Genomic DNA, 19052 nt, shown 5'->3' on the forward strand with positions numbered 1-19052 from the left:
ATACCCAATACAGTAAAAGTATCAGATGCACAATACCAAAATCAGATATGAAATTACATCTGTATCTCTATGTTATTTGCATGTGTTTAGGCCTGTAGGAATGTAGGGGTGTATAAAGATTATAATAAAGATTTGAAAAAGATATTATAATTAGTATTTGGTAAAGATTTATTTTAAGGCGTGAATAAATCTACTAAATTAAAATTATTAAATACACGAACTCTGAATACACTGCTAGAGAGAAAACTAAAAAAAACTGATCTTTTTTTCATGGTTACGAGTGATTCGATCGTGGTTGAGGATGAAGAATTTATGGAAGGAACACTTAAATTCAGCAGAGCCTTTTTTTCCGATGTGCTGGTTCTTTTCCAGCGAGAGAGATGCTTGAGGATAGCATGTGTTCTCTTATGCATGCAGTTTGGCTGCTCCTATGATTTTTTTTCTCACAGTGGCTTTATTGGTTTTGCTAGATCTACCTTAGATCCGTTCTCTGGTGGCATTGTTTACCTTGATGTAGTCTTTTTTGGTTCTGGTTAGGATGAAATTTTGTTTATCTGGAGAGTTGGGTTCCATTTGGCGTCTGGCGCCAGATAGATAAAGAAGAGACTATGAGACTCCAATGATCGTTGACGTTGAATGTAGTTGTAATGATAGGTATAACAAAATGATTAGATATATAAAACACAAGTTAGCCGTATTGATTAATATTAGCCGGTTTGCGTCAATCACATGTTAGTTTCATAGGTGCAATGCTAAGAAGGGTTTATGACTAGCGTTTAGATTTTTGATGGTATAAAGAATAAATATTAGATATATATATATATATATATATAATAAAATAAGATAGCCACACCTCTTAATGATAACCGTTTTGCGTTTGGCCTTAACCTTCACTTTTTGGTGTTTATAAACTATCTTGTAGGCGGTGGAGTGAGCATCCATCTCCAACTTCTGAGACATCTACTAAGTGCTCAGGAATGAGTCAAACCAGTTTGACAAATGTAGGATCACCACAAATCCAATTAACATTAGGGATCAAAGACACAGCAACCGTTGGAAAGAAAAAGGAAATCGAAAAGGATTTATGACTGGGGACAGTCACATTTTCTGAGGGTCAATTGTGAAGGATTTATGACTAGCTTGTAGCTAAGTGATGTAAGGCTTATACGATTGTTGTGGGTAATGACAATTCAAGACGGCTAATTTCTGATTTACCCTGCTAACATATTAATTACACGTTATTATAATACACTTGCTAGCTATCTTAATGCATAGCCGTCTCCAAAATAAAATAGTTGTGTATCAATATGACCAACATGTTACATGGTTAACATAAAATGCATTGCTACCACATTAATTACATATGATTAAAATACAATAGCTAGTAATATTTATACATAGCCGTCTACGAACAAAAATACCTGCATATAAATATATACATATATGGCACTGATAATAACATGGATGGCTTAAACGATAGCAGTGGCTAATGACAAAAAGTGCTCGACTAATTTTATTTATAAATTGCTAACACATAATTTACTGTAATAAAAAGATAGATATTCTAATGCATAACCTTATATGAAATATAATAGTTGCATATCAATATAAACATAATTTCAGTGGTGATATTCAAACAAAGAGTTCTTTCTCCTCTTTTGTTCAAAAAAAAAAAGAGTTATTTCTCCTCTCTTACAAAATAGCTAGTTAGGTGAATAACTTTAAATAAGACATGATGGTTACGAACAAAAAAGAAAACTTGTTGGTTACATGTCAGTTATATGAAGTTTAACCTTCAAATATTATTTGTAAACTGTATTAGATAAACATGTAAATAATGACAATTGTTTTACTACATAAACAATTAACATAATTACTAAACACAAAATGTGTATATATGCTATTTGATAGTTTGGTTACAACATGATATAATACATCTAAACTTTATATTAACCTGATACAAAAACTGAGCAACTTGAATACAAGAGTGACAATGGGCTAAACATCTCCTCATGTTTAGCTAAAGTGGCTACGAAGAAGAAAGACGCATCCTATTTCTTCGACATCTCCTCATATTCATCATAATAAGCCGTGTAATCGTCTTGTCAAAAAATCAGAATTATCTTCTTCGTCTTCATTAATCGGTGAGCTCCAAGTCTTTTGTGTTGTGAGGCGAAAGATGGTGACTTTTTCCGATCATCGTCAACACGCCCTCATGGATAAAGCGGCTAAACTCGTCCTCCCGCCTTGCGAGTCGGTCGCCGCCGAACCGAGCTTTATCGTCATGAGGACGGTCATCGAAACCGAAAGTATGAGACTTGAAAATCTGATCAGCTGAAAATTTTCTATTAAATTTGTGAGATTACACAATCCAAATCAGAAACAATCTTTAAATTTATTCGCCTTGTTGATACAAAAAATAAGAACTTGTTTGCAGCCATAAATGAAAGAGAAAGACATAATACTTTTTTTAATTTGATCAGAAAAAGACATAATACTTTTTAAAAAGTACAAATATAAGTATAATGAACCTTCTTAGAATTGGATAGCCGTATGAGATTTGATATGTATTCTTTTTAGATATAGGGGCAAAATCGTCAATAAATTTATGGAACAGTATCTCCACAGTGATTTTTGGTATATCCCTAATTATCCTATAATGCTTGTGTTGGAAATGCAAATACTCATACTTTTTTCATATTTCTTTGTTTAAGGGAGAATTTCAAGTTTAACTCGTGTTTTATTCCACAATTCATGTTTATTTTTATTAAAAACACCTTTTCATAAATATTTTCTTTATTAAAAAGTAGAAGACCACAATACCCTTGTTTTATTGATATATAAATAAAAATAAAAATAAAAATTATATAGTTTTTGAAACTTATACACACTATGACACAAACGAGAAATCAGCAAATTTAGTTTATATCAGAGGCGGAGCTAAGTTAGGTAAGCAGGGGGCAGTTGCCCCCCTCCCCCCTAAAATTTTAAAATTTCGTTATAAGAATATTAGAAATGAGTAGAGAAAAAATGCAGAGGAATAAAGTTATAGGAATGAAAGAGAAAATTATTCCTTATCAATTTTAATGAAGAAAAAATTTGTTCTATATTCAATTTTAAAGGAATGAGAGAGAATGAAAATGAAAATATATTCCTTATAAATGGTAAAAAAAATTAGCAATATTGAAAAATGCATTATTCTCTTTCAGTCACCAGTTAGACCCTTAAATGCTAAAGAAAAATTGATTGCCCCCGTTGAAAAATATTTATTGCCCCCAGCACAATCAGTTCGCAAAGTTCAATATACAGTGAAACCTCTATAAATTAATAATGTTGGGACTATACCAAAACTATATTTTTTTTATTAATTTATAGAAATATTAATTTATCGATATACTAGTTGAACCAAAAACTCAATTTGGAACTATAAAATTATATTATTTTATAGAGATTTTTAGTGTATATTAATTTATATAGTATTAATTTAAAGAGGTTAGGCTGTATATAAAGATTCCATTATTTATGTTATGTTAAAATTATTATGTTGCCTTATTTAATTTGGATATTAAACTATTATTTCCATTTTTATATAATGAAAACGATTTTCTTTCTTTAAGAATAGTTTGCTTGACAGTTTTACTGAACAGAAAATTAATATATATTTATCTAATAAGTAAATATACTCAATGGCAATAAAAATACAATATTTTTATTTAGTGATTATATGTTTATTTTATGAATGAAAAATCTTCTTTAAAAAAATTTTCTTTATGATTTTTTTCTTCTCATCATTTTGAAGTACACTAAATTTTAAGGAAGACAATTTTTATAATCTAAATATATGTATTTGTATATGTCATACCATGAAAAAACAAATTTTCATTTTTTATCAATTTTATTTTTTTAATTATCATCAATACTTTTTAAAAAAATGGTTTTGTAAACTATATTCTATAATGATTTTATATAGTTGACAAAAATGAATTTATTAAATAATTAATATTTAATAATAATTTTATTTATAATTATTATTTGCCTGGTAAATTTTTTTTCTAGTTTGGTTTATATCCATCATTTTGGGAAGCTTATTCTTCAGTTATTAATGAAAAAAAGTTGTTTTCTCATGTACCAGAATAAGCAATCATTTTCTCACCGTTTTAAAACTTGTAAAATGGGTTATGTCCTCATATTTTTCAGGTTTTCCTGTTTGATCTTCTTTTCAAACATCATAATGTTTGATTCTTTTACTTTGAGATAGCGTTTTACATTGTGATATTTAATCATTAATATGAATAATCAAATGATATACATATTTCTGAAATAAAGATCCTGTCGTCATCTAGGCGTATATAAGAGTTAAGGTCAAACAGTTAGAGACGCGACTAGTAGGTGTTATCTAATTATACTCCGTGTCGGCAATATACCTGTTATCTTACTATCCAATATGAAAATCTTGTTCCTTAAGAAAGTTGGATATCAAAAATGTTTTTAGTTCACCACTACACGTTACTTTATCAAATAAACAATGAAGTAGTTCAGACTCTTTTTTGGCATTGACTGGTAACATAGTTGTGGTGTCTATTCTTTATGGACCCCTTTTACTAAATTACATATTGTATAGCTATGAAGAAAATTGATGGTGGAATCCGTGCAATTTCCATCTCTTTTCAGTTTTTGTTTTGTTACGAACTTCTTTTTTAATATTCGAACTTAAAAAACAATTCGTCATTAGGTAGTTTCCAAGTGATCTCACATATGCATACGCAGACAAAATTAATATAGTAATTCCTAGACTTTTCAAGTAAATTTATTAAAATCTTGACATTATCACGTATGCGCATATTATAAATATTACGAGCCATCTCTACCAGAACCACATCTTCTTCCCCCAATATTGTCCTTCCCTTCCGATCAAAATCTCAGATTAAACTCATCTCAGAAAGCTTATTTCTTACTCAAGAAGTATAAATAAACCTATTCCAAAACCCTACAAATGGCTACGATGGGTCAGCTATGGGCTAACACAGGCTCTGCTCTAGCAACCCTAATGTTTGTATACACAATCTTCAAACAATGGTTCCCTCATGTTGGAGACCACTTTGAACCATTCTTTCAAAGACTATTCAGCCGTTTCTACCCTTACATCCAAATAACGTTTCACGAATACAGCGGAGAGCGTTTCCAGCGAAGCGAGGCCTACTTAGGGATCCAAAGCTATCTCAGCAAAGACTCCTCTTCTCGAGCCAAGAAGCTAAAAGCCAACACGACCAAAGGAAGCAAGTCGCTTGTCCTAAGCATGGATGATAAGGAAGAGATTACAGACGAGTTTGAGAACGTAACGGTCTGGTGGCAGTCCAAGAAAGAAGGGAACATTAGGCAATCGTTCTCTTTTTACCCTGCGGCTGATGAGAAGAGATACTACATGTTGAGGTTCCATAGACGTGACAGAGAAGTCATCATAGAGAGGTATCTTGAGCATGTAATGAAGGAAGGGAAGACGATAGAGCTGAAGAATAGAGAGAGGAAGCTTTATTCGAATACTCCGGGACAGAACCATGGGAACCAGACAAAGTGGAGTCATGTAACGTTTGAGCATCCAGCGACTTTTGATACTCTAGCTATGGAAGAGAAGAAGAAGGAAGAGATCAAGAGCGATCTCGTTAAGTTTAGTAAGAGCAAAGATTATTACAAGAAGATTGGTAAGGCTTGGAAGAGAGGGTATCTCTTGTTTGGACCGCCCGGGACTGGTAAATCAACCATGATTGCTGCCATGGCAAACTTCTTGGAGTATGATGTTTATGATCTTGAGTTAACAACGGTTATGGATAACACACAGCTGAGGAGGTTACTGATTGAGACTTCTACAAAGTCTATTATTGTGATTGAAGATATAGATTGTTCTCTTAACCTAACGGGACAGAGGAAGAATAAGAAGGAGGAGGAGGATGAAGATGGAGACGACAAGGAAGCAATAGAGAAGAAGATGATGAAGAATGAAGGTGATAAGAAAGAGAGCAAAGTTACATTATCAGGGCTACTAAATTTCATTGATGGGTTATGGTCAGCATGTGGTGGAGAGAGGATCATTGTGTTTACTACAAACTTTGTGGACAAGCTGGATCCTGCTTTGATTAGGAAAGGAAGAATGGATAAACATATAGAGATGTCTTATTGTGGGTTTGAAGCTTTTAAGGTGTTGGCAAAGAACTATTTGGATGTGGTGGAGAGTGAGTTATTTGATGAGATAAAGTGGTTGCTTGAGGTTGAAGAAATCAAGATGACGCCGGCTGATGTTGGGGAGAATCTGTTGCCTAAGTCAGAAGGGGAAGAGGGAGAGACTTGTTTGAGGCGTTTGATTGAAGCTTTGAAAGAGGAGAAGGAGGAGGCAAAGAGGAGGGTTGAGGAAGAGGCGAAGCAGAAGAAGGAAGAAGAGGAAGAGAAGAAGAGGAGGAAGGAAAAGAAAGCTGAGAAGGAGGCAAAGGAAGAGGAGGAAAAGAAGAAGAAGAAAAAGATTGAAGAAAATGGTGACGCAGAGCATTGAATTTGAAGAAAAATCTATATATGTTGGTTTCATTTATCGTTCATATAAAGATTTTTGTCTCTTCCATCACATGAATAGCTTTAAAGAACATCACTAAGAGGCATAGAAACAAATCATCATGCTACAAACTTGCTGATTTTCTATATCAATAGAGAGCTATGATGAAGTAACATGAATTGTAATATATGGTTATTATGATGTAGAACCATTTATCTTATATTTTTGCAGGGAGCATATCAAAATAAAAGGAGTAAACACGTTATAGTAGAAGTGTGGAGCATAGTTGAAAACAGTCTAGATTGTCTACTGTATTTGCAATAGTTTATTAGAACTGGGGGAAAAGTGGTTGTCAAATTTGCTTTTAACTCGCACGCCAAAGCGGTTACATCACATCTTTGTCTTGTTGCATACATCGTGGAATATGTGACGAAAGCTGATTTTTATTTATATATTTCTGGAACAAAGTAAGTTCACATGAAGATACATGGACGGCGAGGAGAGGAAAATGACAATGACAAAACTCGGAAGTTTCCTAAAAGTAAAAGTTGCGTACGTACGTAGCTTTAGTCATAACGGTTGGAGATACTATAACTTTGCTACCGAATACTTTCTGAACATCTTATTTCCTCAATTAGATATAATATGGTTTATATTATATTTAGAGAATATATTTACATGACTGATAAAATATCCACTATTTTTTAATAGATATCAATAGGAGGATCGATATTTTTTATGAGACTTGGGAACAAAGTCGTATAGAGACTAGAGAGTGCGTGAAACTGTAAATTTTTTACATTTTATGATGTTACAGTTGAGAAAGAAAAAAATAAAATTATATCCTATGATGTCAAATAGACCGAACATGTTGACGTTGTTGGACTTTACGAATCACTTAAACGATGCATTCTTACATAACTTTGATGTTATCAAGTGCATTATATTTTTAAAAGATGGTGGCGACTCTATTGAACTTGACCAAATCAGTTAAGGATAATTTTTTTGAAAAAGATATAAACTCATTGAACGAATTTGCTTAGAGTAATTTTTTTTTATTTACTATAAAGAGAGGGAAAAAAATAATGAATGGCAACAAGATAATCCTCTGAAGATACTTGTAAGGAGTGGAATTGTGGAAAATTTTATTTAACTGATACAAATTTAAACACCAAAAAGGAAAATTTATAAAAAAGTTAAATATGAGTCTAATTATGGCAACTCTTAATCAAATAAACCAAATATTTTTTTTAAGAAATAAAAAAAGGAAGCAAACTAAAATAAAAATGTATAATATGAGTCGATTTATGGCAACTTTTAATTAACTGAACCAAAAGAAAAAGAAAAGCTTAATAACCATGAAACCGATGGAAAAAGAGTACATATTCCTCAAATAACACATGCAAAATGAAAACAAAAACAATATTTCGAAAAGAGTAAAACTAAACTTGGAGCCCAAGAGTTCTAAAGTGGAGACATGTAATAGACCTTTTAATGATGATATACTCTTTTAAATACTATCAGGGATGCTCGAGATACATAACTACTCGAATGTCTCAATCCATACTTGTATTAAGTATTTGTCGTCCTACGTTTAGTTAGACGTCTTCTTTGAAACTTATACACACGATGACGCGAACGAGAAATCAGCAAATTTATTTTTAGTTTATATCTATCATTTTGGGAAGCTTTTTCTTCAGTTACTAATTAATGAAAAAAAATTGTTTTCTCATGTACCAGAATAAATAATCATTTTCTCACCGTTTTAAAACTTGTAAAATGGGTTATGTCTTAATATTTTTCAGGTTTTCCTATTTGATCTTCTTTTGAAACATTCATAATGTTTGATTCTTTTATTTTTAGATAGCGGTTTTACATCGTGATTTGTAATACTAATATGTATAATCATATGATACATATTTCTGAAATAAAATCCTGTCGTCATCTAGGCGTATTTAAGAGTTAAGGTCAAACACTTAGAGACGTGACTAGTAGGTGTTATCTAATTATACTCCGTGTCGGCGATATACCTGTTATCTTACTATCCAATATGAAAATCAGACGTGACTAGTAGAGATGTCTTATTGCGGTTTCGAAGCTTTTAAGGTGTTGGCCAAGAACTATTTGGATGTGGTGGAGAGTGAGTTATTTGATGAGATAAAGAGGTTGCTTGAGGTTGAAGAAATCAAGATGACACCGGCTGATGTAGGGGAGAATCTGTTGCCTAAATCAGAAGGGGAAGAGGGAGAGACTTGTTTGAGGCGTTTGATTGAAGCTTTGAAAGAGGAGAAGGAGGAGGCAAAGAGGAGGGTTGAGGAAGAGGTGAAGCAGAAGAAGGAAGAAGAAGAGGAAGGAGAAGAAAGCTGAGAAGGAGGCAAAGGAAGAGGAGGAGAAGAAGAACAAGAAAAAGATTGAAGAAAATGGTGAAGCAGAGCACTGAATTTGAAGGAAAAAAATCTATTTATCGCTATAATAAAGCATTTAAGTCTTTTCCATCTCGTGAAAAATCTATTTAAGCTAATCATAAGATTCAGAACATTGTTTAGCCTTCTATCATTACGTATAACCCACGACATAGCGAGGTCTAGTCTGTAACAGAGATATATAAAAGAAAAACATTGCAATCAGAGAGCTATGATGAGGTAACATGAATTGTTGTATATATGATTGATATGATGTAAAACCACTTATTTTATATTTTCTAATTACGATAGAGTTCCAGATTTTAGTCCCATGTTTCTTATAAGTCAAAAATCAGATTTTTTTTTATTTAAACAATATCACTTCGTATGTCGGTAAAACGTAGGTAAACTTATGTTAACAGAAGTCTTTAATTTTTGTCTGTACTGACGTCGAGCTTCGACCAACACTCTCTCTGGTACGAGTCCTCCCTCAGGTCCGTCTCAGAATCTGCTGAACTGCTCTATACTTACAACAGTGCGATTCATGGATTCTATCCATAGAGTCAAGATCACCTAGAGACGACACCGGTCACGGAACACACACGTCATCAACCGCGGCTGGATCCGTCGTGCAAGGAGCTAGTCTTCTAGGCTTCGCTAATGGGACAGCTCGTGGGGTTGCTTCCCGGGCTCGAGTGGCCGTTTACAAAGTTTGTTGGATAAATGGTGGTTGCTTGAGCTCAGATATTTTAGCTGGAATGGATAAAGCCATCGAAGATAACGTGAACGTTATGTCCATTGGAGCATTCGCGGCCATGGAAAGAGGGATCTTTGTTTCATGCTCTGCTGGCAATAGGGGTCCCAGCTAGCTCTTACAGTGTTAGGAACGTAGCTCCGTGGATTACTACTGTTGGGGCTGGTACTATTGATCGTGATTTTCCCGCGCTCGTGATCCTCAGCAACGGGCAGAACTATACTGGAGCTTGGTTGTTTAAAGGAGATGCTCTCCCGCCTAAATTATTGTCGTTTGTTTACGCCGGGAATGCTAGTAACAATGATACTGAATATCTATGTTACCTCGAAACACTGATACCCGAGAAGGTAAAGGGGAAGATCGCACATCAAAGGGGAGGTAGTGAAAGCTGCTGGTGGACTCGGAATGATTTTGGCGAATACGGAGGATGACGGAGAAGAGCTTCAGGCGGTTGCTTATTTGGGACAAAAAGCTGGTGACGTTATCTCTTGACCGATCCCAATCCCACGGCTAGGATTGTTATCCAAGGAACTGTAGTCAACGTCCAGCCCTCTCCCATGCTTGCAGCTTTTAGCTCCCGAGGACCTAACCCGGTAACGCCAAACATTCTCAAACCGGACTTGATCGCTCCGGGTGGACCGGAGTTGCTAGTCCAACCGGACTAGATTCTGATACTCGCCGCGTGGAATTCAACATCCTCTCTGGAACGTCCTTGTCTTGCCCTCACGTCAGTGGTTTAGCGGCTCTACTCAAGTCTGTGCATCCGCAATGGAGCCCCGCGGCGATTCGATCTGCTCTTATGACCACTGCTTACAAATCCTACAAAGACGGAAAACAGATCATCGACATCGCGACGGTGGATTATTTAGATTTCCTCTGTGCAATGGACTACACAGCTTCGGATATCGAAATCGTGTCGAGACGCAACTACACTTGTGATCCGAGTAAAACATACTCGGTCGCTGATCTAAACTACCCGTCGTTCGCCGTTTACGTCGACGTAGCCGATGAATACAAGTACACACGCACGGTCACTAGCGTGGGAGGAGCTGGGACATACTCTGTTAAAGTAACCTCGGAGACAACAGCAGTCAAGATTTTGGTTGAACCGGCGGTTTTGAATTTCAGAGAAGTAAACGAGAAGAAATCGTATGCGGTAACGTTTACCGTAGACTTGTCTAAGCCGTCTGGGTCTAGCAGCTTTGGGAGCATCGAGTGGTCAGATGAAAAACATGTGGTGCCTAGTACCGTGGCTGTTAGCTGGAACCATTAAGGGGTTGATTGACAAGTGCTTTAGAAGTGCCGTAAGATCTCTCTACAAATCTAAATTATTTCTATAACCCAAGTTTTTGCCAATCATGCTTTGTAAAATTTTTTAAAGCTACAGATTTATCTTTCCTTTTTACTTATTTTTAACTGTGGAAAACCATAAATCTAGAGCACTTATTTTTTTGATTTAGAAAATTTATATGTAAGTCTTTGAATCTTTTTAAACCTACAGCTAATATTCTACAGCAAAATTATCTAAAAAAAAAAAAATCTACAGTTTTATTTCTAAAGCAAAAATATAAAGCTACAGCTCTTTCCGATCATCTCTTAAGAGACTCGAAAAAAAAGAGAACGTCATGAGGGTTCGGTTTAGTATAACCTGTCCACATAAAATTTTAAACGACCAATAATAAGGATCATTTTTTATATATATAAAGTTTGAAATATATTATAAATAAAATTTTACTTGAAATCTATTGTAGATAGAAATAGTTTTGTTATGCATCCGCGTATATATGCAGAAATGAATATTGACCGAAAAACTTAATTGTAATTGTTATCTATACTAATTAATGATTTTTTACATTAATGAAAATTTTATTTCCCCTACTAATCATCTAAAAGTTTTATTGGGACAATTGAAGAAAGGAAGCAAACTAAAACATCAGCATGGACGTGACGTCGTCCGAAAAATGTATAATATGAGTAGAATTAGAGAGAATTATGGCAACTTTTAATTGAGCCAAATAAAAAGCTTAGTATCCATAAAGCCAAAGAAAAATAAGGAAAGTTTCCTTAAATAACATTTACACAGTGAAAACCAAAACAGTAATTTGGAAAATAGTAAAAGTAAAATTGGGGTCCGAGAGTTCTAAAATGGAAACATATATAATAACCTTTCACGTGACACAGACTATATATATCAAGTCATACCCTAAAGGCCTAAACACAACCAAATCCTGGTTACAGAAAGAAACATACTTTGAGAAAGAAGATGATAATGATGGGAAACACATTTGGTTCAGGCATGGCGAGTGTGTTTTTCTTATGGGCAACCGTTCAACAGTTCTTCCCTAATCACCTCAAGATCGCCATTAAGGAGTGTTTAATCTCTTCAATCCAACAATTCACCTTTGTCCAGAGACTTTCAGACAGATTCATCACTTTCTTCTCTCCTTACGTCGAAATTAAAATCTCTCAGTACGATGGTTATCAATACAATCACGCCTTCGCATCCATCGAGACCTACCTTGGTGAAAAAGCTACCGACAAAGCCAAGCATCTCAGAGCAAGCCAGGTCAAAGAGAGCAAAGACTTGGTCTTGAAACGAGACGACACTAGAACCCGAGATGAGTACAAAGGAGTTAACGTCTGGTGGGAGATTGAAACTGATTCCGAAGGGTTTAGAACATACAAACTCACTTTCCATCGACGGTCACGTGACATTGTAACGAATTCTTACATGAAACACATTTTTGAAGAAGGGAAACTGATAGACGCCAAGAACAAGAAGATGAAGCTGTATACAAACAACCCTAGCTCTAGCTGGGGTCCTAACAAGACTGCTTTATGGAGATGCATTGATTTTGAGCATCCCGCGAGTTTTGATACATTAGCTATGGATTCAAAGAAGAAGGAAGAGATCTTGAATGATCTTGCTGCGTTTAGTAATGGGAAAGAGTACTACAAGAAGATTGGGAAAGCTTGGAAGAGGGGTTACTTGCTGTATGGGCCACCGGGGACCGGTAAATCCACAATGATAGCTGCAATGGCGAATTTATTAAACTATAGTATCTATGATGTTGAGCTCACAGCTATAAAGGACAACTCGGAGTTGAGGAAGCTACTCATTGGTACAGCTACTAAGTCTATAATTGTAATTGAAGACATTGATTGTTCTTTGGATCTAACGGGTCAAAGAAGTTTCAAGAAGAAGAAGAAGAAGAAGAAGAAGAAGGAGAGGTTCTTGATGAGTTGGAAAAAAGAAAAAGATAAAGACCAAGAAGAAGGCAAAGAAGAGAACAAGAGTTTTGTAACGCTTTCTGGTCTTTTAAACTTCATAGATGGGATCTGGTCTGCTTGTGGACAAGAGAGGATCATTGTCTTCACGACGAATCACTTGGCTAAACTTGACCCGGCTTTAATCAGGAGAGGGAGAATGGATATGCACATTGAGCTGTCTTACTGTACTTTCGAGGCGTTCAAGATTCTTGCCAAGAACTACTTGGATCTTGATACTCATCCTCTGTACACTAAAATAGAGTCTTTGTTGAAGGAAACGAAGATTGCACCAGCTGATGTCGCCGAGAACTTGATGAAGAAGAAGAGTGAAATAGATGCTGATGGATCACTGAATGATCTGATTGATGCTCTGGAGGGGAAGAATGCTCAGAAAGCCACAGTAGATGAAAGCAGTGAGAAACATGGTATCAAAAGATTTAATCCATTCCGCAATTTATTTTAAGCATTTGAATATAAGATTCATGGTTGATGTTTTTAGCTTATAAGTTTTGTTTGTCTAATAAATAGTAAGCAGACTACATAGCTGTTTAGACGATTCGATTATCTTGTTTTTTTTTCTAACTTTTTAGCATTTTAGAATGCAGCACTTGCTATTTGAAGCATTTGAATATAAGATTCATGGTTGATGTTTTAGCTTATAAGTTTTGTTTGTCTAATAAATAGTAAGCAGACTCTACATAGCTGTTTAGACGATTCCATTATCTTGTTTTTTTTTCTAACTTTTTAGCATTTTAGAATGCAGCACTTGCTGTAGCCAATAATCATAGATAAGTGAAAAAAATGTGAAATAGAGACAACATTAAATGAGATGGCTTGTTGTTTGTTTATAAAGTTTTCTCAACATTCCTGCCATGGCCATGTCAAGTATGTATTACGTTAAAAAAAAATGTATTACGTTGTTCTACTATTCAAAAGTCACAAACACTCTGATTGAATAAGAGAATCTTCAATTCGATGTCTCACTAATATAAGATGAAATGGATTCTCCATATATACACGTACACCTTTGTATCCATGCAAATATATATACAGGTACAGTTCCCTAATATGCCCATTCATCAATGTCTAAAACATAATACCAAAAATAAGAAACCTCCTTTTTTTCTAAATCCAAACCAAAGAAACTAAAAAGGGTTCCAAAGGTACCTAACCTGAACATCGTTCTCATAAATGATCTTCAATCCAATCCTTGAAGGTAAGATCGCAGCCGTGGCCACCTACAGATCCATTTTTTCAGGTAATCAAAACTCACATTTATATCATTTTCGAATTCAAACATAAATGTTTAATGACATTTTCAAGAAAGACTATAAGCATTCAGATTTGTAAATGGCTTTAACGAATCTGTTCTTATGATATGTTTTTCTTTTTGTGAAAGATTGTGTATTTTGATACAAGAGAACAATAATGGAGATTTTCAAGAAGGCTGAAACCGTGCGTTTACGTAGCTACCATGACAAGTACCTTCTAGCAGACGACGACGAAGATTCCGTGAACCAAGACAGAGACGGACGTTGCATGAACGCTAGATGGACGGTGGAGATTCTAGAAGAAGCAAACGTGATCCGTCTCAAAAGCTGTTTTGGCAAGTACCTAACCGCATCAAACATGCCATTGTACCTTGGCATGACAGGCAAGAAGGTAACGCAGACGCTGCCACGTCGTCTGGACTCATCAACTGAATGGGAACCCGTTAGAGAAGGCGTTCAAGTTAGGCTCAAGACAAGGTAACACCTCTTGATAATCTCTTTTAAAAAGAATGATGTAAGAACATTTGAGTGCATTATCTAACCCAGTATCTAAACAATAAAAAAATGAAACATATCACAAAAGATGGAGAGAGAATAAGAAGAGGTTTTCGTTTAAGAACCTCAACAAAAAAGTTTGAGATACTTTTGTATTATGTGTCATTTCATAATTGTTTTTTTTTTAATTTAATCATTAACTGAATTACATTAAATATTTTACTTGTGAGAGCTCCATGTTGAGATACTTATGGATGGGCATGCTCTTAGGTATGGGCAGTATCTTCGAGCTAATGGAGGTTTACCACCATGGAGAAACTCAGTCACACATGATGTTCCTCATAGGTCAACCACACAGGATTGGGTTTTGTGGGATATTGATATTTTGGAAATCAGAAAGAAGAAACCACCACAACCTATTCTCCCGCCTCCTCCACCACCACCAGAGGTTCTGATGGCAACAATAGATGATCACGCTGAGCACAACTCACCCAAAGAGTTCTCTCTCAAGTCCCCAAGATTTTCTAAAACAGAGGTTTTGATCAGTTTCAGTATCCTATGATCATTGATTGCATTCACTGATATGTGACCATTTTAAAAAAAAAAAATTATGATCACAGGTTGAAGATAGAGTCAGCTCACCAGGCAAGGCAGATGGGAGACTAATTTATTACAGGGTTGGGGATGAAGATGGGAACGTGGATGAAGGAGCAAAGGAAGAGCTTTTCTGTTTCAAGGGACTGGGACTAGAGGAGCTGAAACAGAAGCTTGAAGAAGAGACAGGTCTGAGTGATGTATCAATCTGTTCCAAGAACCCTTTAAACGGCAAATTATATCCCCTTAGGCTGCATCTCCCTCCCAACAACTCAAAGATGCATGTCGTTTTGATCCCTTCCTCTTCAAAAGGTTAGTTTTATTTTCATTTTTATATATTTTCCAACATATCAAAACAAATGAATAATCAGGAAATAAGTTAGACACTGTTCTAGCTTTTTTTTTGTGGATTCTGGTTTAGAAATGGAGAGATGTGTGACGTAGATGGGTTTTTAATTTTAGTTATTTGATTGAATATAAACTGAATAGATTGTGGTTTGTGAAATTCTACAGGGGATGATGCAAGCACATCTTGAAGCATGGTTCAAAACTACAGAGAGTTTGTTGTCCAAGACCAAAAAGAACTGTGTATTTTGGTAAACATGCTGTAGATCAACAAGACCTTTTCAACATAACACTGCATACCATAAATATGTTTTGATGCTAAAATAATCTAGCATCAGGCTGTATGTTAAATCCTACCTAAGTAACCAAAATCCCATCTATTTATTGTCTATAAGCTTCTTTTATTCTCAGTGATATATGTTCATGAAACAAATCATATTTGAGTAAACTGTTAAAGGAGAGCCTAAATTTATTAAACATCAAGTTTCTTAAGGAGCACAAGATAACTCAAGGTTAAGAAAGACAGGAGAGTACCTGACCAAACCAGTGCTCCTGAGGGTAGACAAGACACGCATTCTTATCAAGCACCGGTTACCTGCAGTAACAGATTTAATTACCTTAGTAGATAGATAGTACAATGGAAAATATCTTAAGATGAGCTTATATGGCTTACATCATATACTCAGCTTTTCACAATATTCAAGGGTCTTAAATTTCTCTACTCTCTAGATGTTTATAGGTAACGTCATGCAATTTCATCTGTAGCTCCTGTTTTTTTTTGCTCATGCACTTCTCTACTCTCGGGACACCATAAAGTCAGATTCAGACATTAGCCTTGCTTAAGTATCCGTTCACATGTCTCTGTGTTTTGTTCAAACCACAGAATAAGATGTTGTTGTCATTCTGCTCTTCTTTGGCTTGGCCTATCTCACTCTTCATCACTCACGGCCAGCTTCTCTCTGTTTTGTTCACTCTATTTGTTACTTGTGTTTCATCATCCAAAAGCACACTCACTCACTCACTCTTTGTTCTCACTTGTGTATAATCATAACACAAGCTCACACCTCTCTTTACTCTCTAACGTTTCTTTTTTGTTTGTATAGAGAGAAGAGAGAACACTTTGAATGTCTACATCTTTTAACTCTTTTTCATTAATTCTTCTTCAAACACAACCATACATACTTATAGTAGATTTCTCCACTTACTCTCCCTTACACTTATAGCTTTACCTACTCCCACTTGTCCATGCCTCTATATTAGGCCATGGACTAATTCTACAAGCAAACTAACTAGTTATCTTATTCTTCTTGTTGTGTAACTTCTAGTTACACAACCAAGTTTTCTTCCTTTCTTGCTCTTCACGCTTCTTCTTCCTCCGTTTCTTGCGTTCCAAGCTTCTTCTTCTACTTCTTCATTCTTCTTCTTCCATTCCTTTGTAGCTTCTTCTAGGCTACTCTTCGTATTCTTCTTTTGTAGTATTTAATCAAAGGTTCAATCTCAACAGATGTTTTGTTTCCTGGATAGAGTTGTAACTAAAGAACTTACAGTGAGACCTTTCTCATTGGAAGTTGAAATATTTTTTTCATTGATGATTCTTTTAACTACCGACCAAATTATACTGAAATGATTTGTCATAATAATTTTCTTTTTTTTTCTTGAACTATTATCCGTTTACAAATTATGATATGAAACTATTGGTTCGACATGATGAATATCTAAAATTTATAACATGAAAATAAAATAAAAATCGTAATTTTTGGTTTTTACCGAAAAAAATTAAAAAAATCAAACATTCTAACCGAATAAACCAAAATAAATATTAATTTAAAATAATAGTTATATTTTAGGAAATTAAAAACAAAAAAATAACCTAAAACCGAACCGATATCCAGAGAGATTTAATGTGTTTTTATTAAAAATAACGAAAATAATAATCATATTCCGAGCAAGACGCGAGTTATTACCTAGTTATTTATTACATTTGCATCATTCATGAAATTTATAAGGTTTGAAGACGAATGTTAAAGTTTAAGTAGAGTATAAAATAATGAAGAAACAAAGGGGATGTAGCTCAGATGGTACAGCGCTCGCTAAGCATGCGAGAGGTGCGGGGATCGATACGCCGCATCTCCATTCTACTTTTTTTCGTTCTTGATGTTTCCTTAGGATCATTAGCGTTAGACCAATCGGCACTCTCCTGTAAAGCAAGACCGAAAGCTCTATATTTAAAGGAATATAATATTTAATGTAAAGTTTTATAAAAGTTATTAGCGTAGTTCTTAAATGAAAAGATCTAATACAATTCCGCAGTCTTACTAATTATAAGCTTCTCGAGGACACAACTTTCCTACCATCTAACTTAGTATAAAGACCATACACTAAAAGGTATTGATATCATAGTTCTTACTTAGATTCGAATCCAACATACGTATATAATGCTCTAAAGATTGTAAACGATAGATTCTCTTAATTATTAAACTTAAATCGTACATGTAAAGATATATTTTCTATTGGCGGCTGCAACTCTGCGACCTCACCATCGGTCCTCGTGTGTTTTCGCCGCATATTACCATTTTCTCCGGTGACTCTATGGTCACTCTTAAAAGCGTTTCTTTTCAGAAAAGGAAAACAGTAAAAGCGAGGATTAGATTCATTGGTCTGAACCAAGAGTCAAAAAGACAAAACCCACCAGTAATCCCATCAATTTTAGTTGCCTACCGTTTATCCATTATAGCTGGACACCCCAGATATTTCCACGTGGAACCGTGTCACGGGAGTGTAATAAAAAAGCTTATATTCTTCTAGATGTAACGTTAGCATAATAATAACCTTTTCTTTTTGTCAACAACGTTCGCATAACTATCTCCCCAAAACTAATAAAAAGTCTACCTTTTCGTCTTGTTTTTTAATTATTTACTCAATTATTACTTTTTATAAATAGTTTCATATTAAAAAAATATTAAATGATTAATCCTGTTTAAGAATCTGGACACGAGTAAAGAAAGTTATCAACATACTTGATTAATCTATCATATCTTAACCTTTCTAAATTCTAAAGAATAAATAAGTGGTAAAACTAAATCTTATCATCACTTGTTTTCTTAGATTATCGGACATTTTGTTTGAATTTCTTTTCAAATATTAGAGGAGATTAAGGTATGGGGTCTATAGGTTATAGAAAGTTTTAAGCTACACAAAAAGTTTTTTTTTTATGGTTGTATACAGTTAACCTTAATTATTAAAATAAAATTAACCTTAATTATTTGAGTTTATGTACGCGTACTACTTGTTTGCTGCCCAAGCTGACCAATTTGCCTCCTCTCTCTCTCTCTCTTTTTCACCCAAGCTGCCCGACCTGCCCGTTTCTGACCACTTCCAGTATC

General features: G+C 34.8%; 3 protein-coding genes and 1 pseudogene across 3 annotated transcripts; all 4 read left to right on the forward strand.

The window, feature by feature from the left end:
• Positions 1-4799: 4799 nt before the first annotated feature.
• LOC106401990 (AAA-ATPase At3g28580) lies at positions 4800-6808 on the forward strand. Its single transcript, XM_013842621.3, has one exon. It carries the CDS (start codon positions 4994-4996, stop codon positions 6539-6541), a length of 1548 nt encoding a protein of 515 aa, XP_013698075.2. The 5' UTR covers positions 4800-4993; the 3' UTR covers positions 6542-6808.
• Positions 6809-8614: 1806 nt separating this feature from the next.
• On the forward strand, positions 8615-11174 carry LOC106397996 (annotated as a pseudogene).
• Positions 11175-11923: 749 nt separating this feature from the next.
• Positions 11924-14011, forward strand: LOC106397995 (AAA-ATPase At3g28600-like). The gene has a single exon (XM_013838607.3). The coding sequence runs from the start codon at positions 11958-11960 to the stop codon at positions 13425-13427; it is 1470 nt and encodes a 489-aa protein (XP_013694061.2). The 5' UTR covers positions 11924-11957; the 3' UTR covers positions 13428-14011.
• A 51-nt stretch (positions 14012-14062) lies between these two features.
• Positions 14063-16237, forward strand: LOC106397993. The gene is made up of 5 exons (XM_022709147.2): positions 14063-14222; positions 14364-14712; positions 15001-15265; positions 15351-15636; positions 15838-16237. Exons 2-5 carry the CDS (start codon positions 14393-14395, stop codon positions 15858-15860), a joined length of 894 nt encoding a protein of 297 aa, XP_022564868.1. The 5' UTR covers positions 14063-14222; positions 14364-14392; the 3' UTR covers positions 15861-16237.
• Positions 16238-19052: the final 2815 nt, after the last annotated feature.

Source organism: Brassica napus, chromosome C9 (assembly GCF_020379485.1).
Source record: "Brassica napus cultivar Da-Ae chromosome C9, Da-Ae, whole genome shotgun sequence".
Lineage (NCBI taxonomy): Eukaryota > Viridiplantae > Streptophyta > Magnoliopsida > Brassicales > Brassicaceae > Brassica > Brassica napus.